This window comes from Chiloscyllium plagiosum, unplaced genomic scaffold (genome assembly GCF_037043375.1).
Source record: "Chiloscyllium plagiosum isolate Xiang-an unplaced genomic scaffold, Cpla_swu_hap1 HiC_scaffold_40, whole genome shotgun sequence".
NCBI classification, from domain to species: domain Eukaryota; kingdom Metazoa; phylum Chordata; class Chondrichthyes; order Orectolobiformes; family Hemiscylliidae; genus Chiloscyllium; species Chiloscyllium plagiosum.
This window is the reverse complement of record NW_028270178.1, coordinates 189,622-202,679: the sequence shown is the minus strand read 5'-3', so window position 1 is coordinate 202,679 and position 13,058 is coordinate 189,622. Positions and strand designations below refer to the sequence as shown.

Below are 13,058 nucleotides of genomic sequence, written 5' to 3'. Positions count from 1 at the left end.
ACACAGCACTGAGAGAGAGAGAAAGATACACCTTACAGACAGACACAGCACTGAGAGAGAGAGAGAGAGAGAGACAGACCTTACAGACAGACACAGCACTGAGAGAGAGAGAGAGAGAGAGAGACAGACCTCACAAACAGACACAGCACTGAGAGAGAGAGAGAGAGATACACCTTACAGACAGACACAGCACTGAGAGAGAGAGTGAGAGAGACACACCTTACAGACAGACACAGCACTGAGAGAGAGAGAGACACACACACCTTACAGACAGACACAGCACTGAGAGAGAGAGAGAGAGAGATACACATTACAGACAGACACAGCACTGAGAGAGAGAGAGAGAGAGACCTTACAGACAGACACAGCACTGAGAGAGAGAGAGAGAGAGACCTTACAGACAGACACAGCACTGAGAGAGAGAGAGAGAGAGAGAGATACGTTACAGACAGACACAGCACTGAGAGAGAGAGAGAGAGAGAGATACACCTTACAGACAGACACAGCACTAAGAGAGAGAGAGATACACCTGACAGACAGACACAGCACTGAGAGACAGAGAGAGAGAGATACACCTTACAGACAGACACAGCACTGAGAGAGAGAGAGAGAGAGAGCGATACACCGGACAGACAGACACAGCACTGAGAGAGAGAGAGAGAGAGAGAGAGAGAGAGAGATACGTTACAGACAGACACAGCACTGAGAGAGAGAGAGAGATACACCTTACAGACAGACACAGCACCGAGAGAGAGAGAGAGAGAGAGAGCGATACACCGGACAGACAGACACAGCACTGAGAGAGAGAGAGAGAGAGAGAGAGAGAGAGAGATACGTTACAGACAGACACAGCATTGAGAGAGAGAGAGAGAGAGAGAGATATACACCTTACAGAGAGACACAGCACTGAGAGAGAGAGAGAGAGAGAGAGAGAGAGAGATACACCTTACAGACAGACACAGCACTGAGAGAGAGAGAGAGAGAGATACACCGGACAGACAGACACAGCACTGAGAGAGAGAGAGAGAGAGAGAGAGAGATACGTTACAGACAGACACAGCACTGAGAGAGAGAGAGAGATACACCTTACAGACAGACACAGCACCGAGAGAGAAAGAGAGAGAGAGAGATACGTTACAGACAGACAGCATTGAGAGAGAGAGAGACAGAGAGAGAGATATACACCTTACAGAGAGACACAGCACTGAGAGAGAGAGAGAGAGAGAGATATACGTTACAGACAGACACAGCACTGAGAGAGAGAGAGAGAGACACCTTACAGACAGACACAGCACTAAGAGAGAGGGAGATACACCTGACAGACAGACACAGCACTGAGAGAGAGAGATTTACGTTACAGACAGACACAGCACTGAGAGAGATAGAGAGATACACCTTACAGACAGACATAGCACTGAGAGAGAGAGACAGAGAGAGATATACGTTACAGACAGACACAGCACTGAGAGAGAGCGGGACACACCTTACAGACAGACACAGCCCTGAGAGAGAGAGAGACACACACCTTACAGACAGACACAGCACTGAGAGAGAGAGAGATACACCATACAGACAGACACAGCACTGAGAGAGAGAGAGAGAGAGAGAGATACACCTTACAGACAGACACAGCACTGAGAGAGAGAGAGAGAGAGAGAGATACACCGGACAGACAGACACAGCACTGAGAGAGAGAGAGAGAGAGAGAGAGATACGTTACAGACAGACACAGCACTGAGAGAGAGAGAGAGATACACCTTACAGACAGACACAGCACCGAGAGAGAAAGAGAGAGAGAGAGATACGTTACAGACAGACACAGCATTGAGAGAGAGAGAGAGAGAGAGATATACACCTTACAGAGAGACACAGCACTGAGAGAGAGAGAGAGAGAGATATACGTTACAGACAGACACAGCACTGAGAGAGAGAGAGAGATACACCTGACAGACAGACACAGCACTGAGAGAGATAGAGAGATACACCTTACAGACAGACATAGCACTGAGAGAGAGAGAGAGACAGAGAGAGATATACGTTACAGACAGACACAGCACTGAGAGAGAGAGAGACACACCTTACAGACAGACACAGCACTGAGAGAGAGAGAGACACACACCTTACAGACAGACACAGCACTGAGAGAGAGAGAGAGAGAGAGAGATACACCTTACAGACAGACACAGCACTGAGAGAGAGAGAGACACACCTTACAGACAGACACAGCACTGAGAGAGAGAGAGACACACACCTGACAGACAGACACAGCACTGAGAGAGATAGAGAGATACACCTTACAGACAGACATAGCACTGAGAGAGAGAGAGAGACAGAGAGAGATATACGTTACAGACAGACACAGCACTGAGAGAGATAGAGAGATACACCTTACAGACAGACATAGCACTGAGAGAGAGAGACAGAGAGAGATATACGTTACAGACAGACACAGCACTGAGAGAGAGCGGGACACACCTTACAGACAGACACAGCCCTGAGAGAGAGAGAGACACACACCTTACAGACAGACACAGCACTGAGAGAGAGAGAGATACACCATACAGACAGACACAGCACTGAGAGAGAGAGAGAGAGAGAGAGATACACCTTACAGACAGACACAGCACTGAGAGAGAGAGAGAGAGAGAGAGATACACCGGACAGACAGACACAGCACTGAGAGAGAGAGAGAGAGAGAGAGAGATACGTTACAGACAGACACAGCACTGAGAGAGAGAGAGAGATACACCTTACAGACAGACACAGCACCGAGAGAGAAAGAGAGAGAGAGAGATACGTTACAGACAGACACAGCATTGAGAGAGAGAGAGAGAGAGAGATATACACCTTACAGAGAGACACAGCACTGAGAGAGAGAGAGAGAGAGATATACGTTACAGACAGACACAGCACTGAGAGAGAGAGAGAGATACACCTGACAGACAGACACAGCACTGAGAGAGATAGAGAGATACACCTTACAGACAGACATAGCACTGAGAGAGAGAGAGAGACAGAGAGAGATATACGTTACAGACAGACACAGCACTGAGAGAGAGAGAGACACACCTTACAGACAGACACAGCACTGAGAGAGAGAGAGACACACACCTTACAGACAGACACAGCACTGAGAGAGAGAGAGAGAGAGAGAGATACACCTTACAGACAGACACAGCACTGAGAGAGAGAGAGATACACCTTACAGACAGACACAGCACCGAGAGAGAAAGAGTGAGAGAGAGATACGTTACAGACAGACACAGCACTGAGAGAGAGAGAGAGAGAGAGATACACCTTACAGACAGACACAGCACTGAGAGAGAGAGAGAGAGATACACCTTACAGACAGACACAGCACTGAGAGAGAGAGAGATACACCTTACAGACAGACACAGCACTGAGAGAGAGAGAGAGAGACAGAGAGAGATATACGTTACAGACAGACACAGCACTAAGAGAGAGAGAGATACACCTGACAGACAGACAGACACAGCACTGAGAGAGAGAGAGAGAGATACGTTACAGACAGACACAGCACTGAGAGAGAGATACATCTTACAGACAGACACAGCACTGAGAGAGAGAGAGAGAGAGATATACGTTACAGACAGACACAGCACTGAGAGAGAGAGAGAGAGAGATATATGTTACAGACAGACACAGCACTGAGAGAGAGAGAGAGAGATACACCTTACAGACAGACACAGCACTAAGAGAGAGAGAGAGAGAGATACACCTTACAGACAGACACAGCACTGAGAGAAAGAGAGAGAGAGATACACCTTACAGACAGACACAGCACTGAGAGAGAGAGAGATACACCTTACAGACAGACACAGCACTGAGAGAGAGAGATACACCTTACAGACAGACACAGCACTGAGAGAGAGAGAGATACACCTTACAGACAGACACAGCACTGAGAGAGAGAGAGAGAGAGAGATACACCTTACAGACAGACACAGCACTGAGAGAGAGAGAGAGATACACCTTACAGACAGACACAGCACTGAGAGAGAGAGAGAGATATACACCTTACAGACAGACACAGCACTGAGAGAGAGAGAGAGAGAGAGAGAGATACACCTTACAGACAGACACAGCACTGAGAGAGAGAGAGAGATACACCTTACAGACAGACACAGCACTGAGAGAGAGAGAGAGAGAGAGAGAGAGATACACCTTACAGACAGACACAGCACTGAGAGAGAGAGAGAGAGAGAGAGAGAGATACACCTTACAGACAGACACAGCACTGAGAGAGAGAGAGAGAGAGAGAGATACACCTTACAGACAGACACAGCACTGAGAGAGAGAGATATACACCTTACAGACAGACACAGCACTGAGAGAGAGAGAGAGAGAGAGATATACACCTTACAGACAGACACAGCACTGAGAGAGAGAGAGAGAGAGAGAGATACACCTGACAGACAGACACAGCACTGAGAGAGAGAGAGAGAGAGAGAGAGATACACCTTACAGACAGACACAGCACTGAGAGAGAGAGAGAGAGAGAGAGAGATACACCTTACAGACAGACACAGCACTGAGAGAGAGAGAGAGAGAGAGAGAGATACACCTTACAGACAGACACAGCACTGAGAGAGAGAGAGAGAGAGAGAGAGAGATACACCTTACAGACAGACACAGCACTGAGAGAGAGAGAGAGAGAGAGAGAGATACACCTTACAGACAGACACAGCACTGAGAGACAGAGAGAGAGAGATACACCTTACAGACAGACACAGCACTGAGAGAGAGAGAGAGAGAGAGAGAGATACACCTTACAGACAGACACAGCACTGAGAGAGAGAGAGAGATATACACCTTACAGACAGACACAGCACTGAGAGAGAGAGAGAGAGAGAGAGAGATACGTTACAGACAGACACAGCCCTAGGAGAGAGAGAGAGATACACCTTACAGACAGACACAGCACTGAGAGAGAGAGAGAGAGATACACCTTACAGACAGACACAGCACTAAGAGAGAGAGATACACCTGACAGACAGACAGACACAGCACTGAGAGAGAGAGAGAGAGAGAGAGAGAGAGAGATACGTTACAGACAGACACAGCACTGAGAGAGAGATACATCTTACAGACAGACACAGCACTGAGAGAGAGAGAGAGAGAGAGATACACCTTACAGACAGACACAGCACTGAGAGAGAGAGAGAGAGAGAGAGAGATACACCTTACAGACAGACACAGCACTGAGAGAGAGAGAGAGAGAGTGAGAGATACACCTTACAGACAGACACAGCACTGAGAGACAGAGAGAGAGAGATACACCTTACAGACAGACACAGCACTGAGAGAGAGAGTGAGAGAGAGATACACCTTACAGACAGACACAGCACTGAGTGTCTACACACAGGTTCTCAACTGACTGCACGCACAGGGAATTCCCATCTATCATCCACACAATTAAGAAATACCTAGTGCAGACAGCTTATCAACATTTCCTGTGTTCCACACACAAAAGGTGTCTAACTGAGAGCTACGCAAACCTGAACAGCTCATGGTCTAACAAGTGTGGTCTAACTGAGGGCTACAGAGATAATAATGTGCACGGTGCCCCAAGTGTGGTCTAACTGAGGGATACGGAGACCAGAACTGTGCACGGGGCTCCAAGTGTGGTCTAACTGAGGGATACGGAGACCAGAACTGTGCACGGTGCTCCAAGTGTGGTCTAACTGAGGGATACGGAGACCAGAACTGTGCACGGTGCTCCAAGTGTGGTCTAACTGAGGGATACGGAGACCGGAACTGTGCACGGTGCTCCAAGTGTGGTCTAACTGAGGGATACGGAGACCAGAACTGTGCACGGTGCTCCAAGTGTGGTCTAACTGAGGGATATAGAGACCAGAACTGTGCACGGTGCTCCAAGTGTGGTCTAACTGAGGGATACGGAGACCAGAACTGTGCACGGTGCTCCAAGTGTGGTCTAACTGAGGGATACGGAGACCAGAACTGTACACGGTGCTCGAAGTGTGGTCTAACTGAGGGATACGGAGACCAGAACTGTGCACGGTGCTCCAACTGTGGTCTAACTGAGGGATACGGAGACCAGAACTGTGCACGGTGCTCCAAGTGTGGTCTAACTGAGGGATAGGGAGACCAGAACTGTGCACGGTGCTCCAAGTGTGGTCTAACTGAGGGATACGGAGACCAGAACTGTGCACGGTGCTCCAAGTGTGGTCTAACTGAGGGATACGGAGACCAGAACTGTGCACGGTGCTCCAAGTGTGGTCTAACTGAGGGATACGGAGACCAGAACTGTGCACGGTGCTCCAAGTGTGGTCTAACTGAGGGATAGGGAGACCAGAACTGTGCACGGTGCTCCAAGTGTGGTCTAACTGAGGGATACGGAGACCAGAACTGTGCACGGTGCTCCAAGTGTGGTCTAGCTGAGGGATACGGAGACCAGAACTGTGCACGGTGCTCCAAGTGTGTGTCTCGCCACTCTCTTTTTATATGTTCACCTTCCTGTATGCACAAATACTCTCCCATGTGTGTACACTTGTTGCGAACTGTGCACATGTTTGGACACACATTCTCTCGCGTGCACCTAATATCTCATTCCTGTCTGCACGTTCTCATGCATCCTGTCATGAAGTTGTGTCAAGTAATCACGAATCAGAGGGTAGCACGTTAGAATTTGTCGGTAATGATGATATTGAGAATAATGCGTGGTCCCTTCGAGAGTTAAAGTGCTTTTCAAAGCTCGGAGATGTAAAATAAGCTGTGGATGTACAGACAGTTCTAAAATGGATTCATGTCGCGCCTGGCTTGGTGAGTGGCTACCTTTGGCCAGTGTTGGCCAGTGGTTTGAACTTAGCCGATTAATTTTATCCAGGCGCTGGATGCTAAAGATCAATTGAATTTAAATCTGTTGACATTGACAGGAATTACAGGAATTTGATGCGTCATCGCGTGTACATAAAAAGCAGGTTTGGAAAATTTTGGGGAGAGCCAACTGGAGAGAGAGCAGACCTGTCGTCAGAGAGATAAATTCCGGGCTCTCACGAGAAATCTCCCCACTCTCTTAAAAAGCACCATCTATCTATAACACGCACCACGGCACTTTCGATAACCTTCCAGACGAAAGAAATTACAGGGAAAACGTCGGAGAAGGCATTCCGGACAGACTAAGACAACAGAAGAAGACACAGAACTTGCCGGAGTGAACTTTGAGAGACTAAAGTTTTTAATTTATCGTTTACTTATTACTGGGAGTTATCTGAGTGAGACCTGTGTTATTGAAACAGCGTAACAATAGAAGTTAGTTCAGTTAGGGACAAGGTAATAGTTAAGGAGAAATTGTCCCATTTGTTCATAGTTCTGTTAATTTGTTGACTGTTAAGGTTAAATAAATAAATTGTTACTGATAAAGTGAGTTTCAGGGATTCCATTTCATTTAACCACCCTTTCAGAACAGATTGGAGGGTTAGTGAGAGGGAGATTATCGGCCTTCCTTATCAGATTACAAGCTGAGGAGCTCCTCTCTGAGAGGTTTGCTTTAGTCATCAGAGGGGGGTAGACCTCCGCTCTGGAACAATACACACAGACACACACACACACACACACACACACACACACAGACACAGACACACAGACACACACACACACACACACACACACACACACAGACACAGACACACAGACACACACACACACACACACACACACACACACACACACACAGACATACACACACATCCACAGACACACAGACACACACACAGAGACAGAGACACACAGAGACACAGAGACAGACACACAGAGACACACACAGACGTACACACACACACAGACATACACACACATCCACAGACACACAGACACAGACACAGAGACAGACACACAGAGACACACACAGACATACACACACAGACAGACACACACAAACACACAGACAGAGACACACACATACACACATCCACAGACACAGAGACACACACACACACACACTCACACATACACACATCCACAGACACAGAGACACACACACACAGACACACACAGACACAGACACACAGGCTCACACACACACAGAGACACACAGACACACACACAGAGACACACAGACACACCCATACACACATCCATAGACACAGAGACACACACACACAGACACACAGACACACACACACAGACACACAGACACACAGACATACACAGAGACACACACAGAGACACAGAGACAGCCACACAGCGACACACACAGACGTACACACAGACACACACACAGACACACACACACAGACATACACAGAGACACACACAGAGACACAGAGACAGACACACAGCGACACACACAGACGTACACACAGACAGACACACACAAACACACAGACAGAGACACACACAGACACACACACAGACACACACATACACAGACACACACACACAGACACACACAGAGACACACACAGGCGTACACACACATACACAAACACACACACACAGACACACTGACACACACAGACACACACACACAGACATACACAGAGACACACACAGAGACACAGAGACAGACACACAGAGACACACACAGGCATTCACACACATACAAACACACAGACACACACACACACAGACACAAACACACACACAGAGACACACACAGACACAAACTCACAGACACGCACAGACACACATACACACACACAGACAAACACACACAGACAAACACACATAGACACACACAGACACAAACACATACACACACACACACACAGACAAACACACACAGGCACACACACAGGCACAAACACAAACACAGACAAACACACACAGACAAACACACACAGACACACACACACACAAACCTCCTTTCCACACTCCCTCCCTCTCACACATCCCCTCCCTCACACTCATCCTCACATACTCCCTCTCTCACACACTCCCTCCCTCACACTGTTCCTCACACACACAGAATCACCCTCGCACACTTCCTCCCTCACACACAGCCTCTCCATCACATGCTCGCTCCTTCACACACACCCTCCCCCCCCACACAAACACACACCCACTCCCTCATATATCCTGTCCCTCACACACACTCACACACACTGCCACACTCTGTCACACACACACACACTCACTTTCTCACACTCACTCACTATGACAAACACACTCACACTCTCTCTCACACACTTACTCACACACTCCTTCTCTCACACACACATACATTCACTCTCTCACACACACACTCTCTCTCACACACACACACTCACTCTCTTTCACACACACACATTCCCTCTCTCACACACACACACTCTCTCTCACACACGCACACACACTCCCTCTCTCTCACACACACACACACTCACTCTTTCTTTCAAGCACACACATTCCCTCTCTCACACACACTCACTCTCTCTCACACACACACTCACTCTCTCTCACACACACTCACTCTCTCTCACACACACACATTGCCTCTCTCTCGCACACACTCACTCTCTCTTTCACACACACATTCCCTCTCTCTCTCACACACACACTCCCTCTCTCTCTCACACACACACTCCCTCTCTCTCACACACACACACTCCCTCTCTCTCACACACACACTCACTCCCTCTCTCTCTCACACACACACACTCCCTCTCTCTCTCACACACACTCACTCCCTCTCTCTCTCACACACACACACACTCCCTCTCTCTCATACACACACACACTCCCTCTCTCTCACACACACACACCCTCTCACACACACACACTTACTCCCTCTCACTCTCTCTCACGCTGACTCTCTCTCTCTCTCTCCCACACTCTTTCTCTCACACTGCCCTCCCCCACCCCCACCCTCTCTCCGTGGCCGCGGCAGCGACTGACCTGATTGGTCCTCGGTGGTATCAGCCTCGTGGATCTGGTTATCGAACCACATGTGGGCGACGGTCATGCGGTTCTGGGTGAGGGTCCCGGTCTTGTCCGAGCAGATGGTGGAGGTGGAGCCCAGCGTCTCCACCGCCTCCAGGTTCTTCACCAGGCAGTTCTTCCGCGCCATGCGCTTGGCCGTCAGGGTCAGGCAGACCTGAGCGAGACAGCGAGAAGGGGGAGTGAGGGACTGGTGATGGTTATGGGGGGGACGGTGGTGCGCGTGAGCGCGCTGCGCGGCGACTGACCGTGACAGTGGCCAGTAATCCCTCGGGAACGTTAGCCACGATGATGCCGATCAGGAAGATGACGGCCTCCAGCCAGGTGTAGCCCAGAATCAGCGACAGGACGAAGAAGGAGACGCCCAGGAAGACAGCAACGCCGGTGATGATGTGGATGAAATGTTCAATCTCCAGGGAGATGGGGGTCTGGCCCACCTCCAGCCCCGACGCCAGCGTGGCTATACGGCCCATCACCGTCCTATCCCCCGTGAAGATCACCAGGCCCCGTGCCGTCCCTGTCCGGGAAACAGATAGGCGCAGAGTGAAGCTCCCCCCCGACTCTTAGAAACTGAATGTAAAGCTCCTTCTACACTGGCCCCTCATCAAACCCTCCCAGGACGGGACAGCACGGGGTTAGATACAGAGTAAAGCTCTCTCTACACTGTCCCCCATCAAACCCTCCCAGGACAGGGACAGCACAGGGTTAGATACAGAGTGAAGCTCCCTCTACACTGTCCCCCATCAAACCCTCCCAGGACAGGGACAGCACAGGGTTAGATACAGAGTGAAGCTCCCTCTACACTGTCCCCCATCAAACACTCCCAGGACAGGGATAGCATGGGGTTAGATACAGAGTAAAGTTCCCTCGACACTGTCCCCCCATCAAACCCTCCCAGGACAGGGACAGCACGGGGTTAGATACAGAGTAAAGCTCCCTCTACACTGTCCCCCCATCAAACACTCCCAGGACAGGGACAGCACGGGGTTAGATACAGAGTAAAGCTCCCTCTACACTGTCCCCCCATCAAACACTCCCAGGACAGGGACAGCACGGGGTTAGATACAGAGTAAAGCTCCCTCTACACTGTCCCCCATCAAACACTCCCAGGACAGGGACAGCACGGGGTTAGATACAGAGTAAAGCTCCCTCTACACTGTCCCCCATCAAACACTCCCAGGACAGGGACAGCACGGGGTTAGATACAGAGTAAAGCTCCCTCTACACTGTCCCCATCAAACACTCCCAGGACAGGGACAGCACATGGTTCGATACAGAGTAAAGCTCCCTCTACACTGTCCCCCATCAAACACTCCCAGGACAGGGACAGCACAGGGTTAGATACAGAGTAAAGCTCGCTCTACACTGTCCCCCCATCAAACACTCCCAGGACAGGGACAGCACAGGGTTAGATACAGAGTAAAGCTCCCTCTACACTGTCCCCTATCAAACCCTCCCAGGACAGGGACAGCACGGGGTTAGATACAGAGTAAAGCTCCCTCTACACTGTCCCCCATCAAACACTCCCAGGACAGGGACAGCACGGGGTTAGATACAGAGTAAAGCTCCCTCTACACTGTCCCCATCAAACACTCCCAGGACAGGGACAGCACATGGTTCGATAGAGAGTAAAGCTCCCTCTACACTGTCCCCCATCAAACACTCCCAGGACAGGGACAGCACGGGGTTAGATACAGAGTAAAGCTCCCTCTACACTGTCCTCCCATCAAATACTCCCAGGACAGGGACAGCACAGGGTTAGATACAGAGTAAAGCTCCTTCTACACTGTCCCCTCATCAAACCCTCCCAGGACAGGGACAGCACGGGGTTAGATACAGAGTGAAGCTCCCTCTACACTGTCCCCCATCAAACCCTCCCAGGACAGGGACAGCACAGGGTTAGATACAGAGTAAAGCTCCCTCTACACTCTCCCCCATCAAACACTCCCAGGACAGGGACAGCACGGGGTTCGATACAGAGTAAAGCTCCCTCTACACTGTCCCCCATCAAACCCTCCCAGGACAGGGACAGCACAGGGTTAGATACAGAGTAAAGCTCCCTCTACACTGTCCCCCATCAAACACTCCCAGGACAGGGATAGCATGGGGTTAGATACAGAGTAAAGCTCCCTCTACACTATCCCCCATCAAACCCTCCCAGGACAGGGACAGCACAGGGTTAGATACAGAGTAAAGCTCTCTCTACACTGTCCCCCATCAAACACTCCCAGGGACAGGAACAGCACAGGGTTAGATACACAGTAAAGCTCCCTCTACACTCTCCCCCATCAAACACTCCCAGGACAGGGACAGCACGGGGTTCGATACAGAGTAAAGCTCCCTCTACACTGTCCCCCATCAAACCCTCCCAGGACAGGGACAGCACGGGGTTAGATACAGAGTAAAGCTCCCTCTACACTGTCCCCCATCAAACCCTCCCAGGACAGGGACAGCACGGGGTTAGATACAGAGTAAAGCTCCCTCTACACTGTCCCCCCATCAAACACTCCCAGGACAGGGACAGCATGGGGTTAGATACAGAGTAAAGCTCCCTCTACACTGTCCCCCATCAAACACTCCCAGGACAGGGACAGCACGGGGTTAGATACAGAGTAAAGCTCCCTCTACACTGTCCCCCATCAAACACTCCCAGGACAGGGACAGCACGGGGTTCGATACAGAGTAATGCTCCCTCTACACTGTCCCCATCAAACACTCCCAGGACAGGGACAGCACATGGTTCGATACAGAGTAAAGCTCCCTCTACACTGTCCTCCATCAAACCCTCCCAGGACAGGGACAGCACAGGGTTAGATACAGAGTAAAGCTCCCTCTACACTGTCCTCCCATCAAATACTCCCAGGACAGGGATACCACAGGGTTAGATACAGAGTAAAACTCCCTCTACACTGTCCCCTATCAAACCCTCCCAGGACAGGGACAGCACGGGGTTAGATACAGAGTAAAGCTCTCTCTACACTGTCCCCCATCAAACACTCCCAGGACAGGGACAGCACGGGGTTAGATACAGAGTAAAACTCCCTCTACACTGTCCCCTATCAAACCCTCCCAGGACAGGGACAGCACGGGGTTAGATACAGAGTAAAGCTCTCTCTACACTGTCCCCCATCAAACACTCCCAGGACAGGGACAGCACG

At 50.1% G+C, this 13,058-nt stretch overlaps 1 protein-coding gene across 1 annotated transcript in view; it reads right to left on the bottom strand.

Annotated features, from left to right (window-relative positions):
* Positions 1 to 13,058, bottom strand: part of LOC122545448 (sodium/potassium-transporting ATPase subunit alpha-2) — a 415,006-nt gene that overhangs the window by 401,382 nt on the left and 566 nt on the right. Inside the window, exons 2-3 of the mRNA XM_087981744.1 lie at positions 10,149 to 10,417; positions 9,859 to 10,057 (exon numbers count right to left, since the gene is read on the bottom strand). Coding sequence (XP_087837870.1) covers positions 9,859 to 10,057; positions 10,149 to 10,373 — 424 coding nt within the window. The 5' untranslated portion in view covers positions 10,374 to 10,417. The remainder of the gene's footprint in view (positions 1 to 9,858; positions 10,058 to 10,148; positions 10,418 to 13,058) is intronic.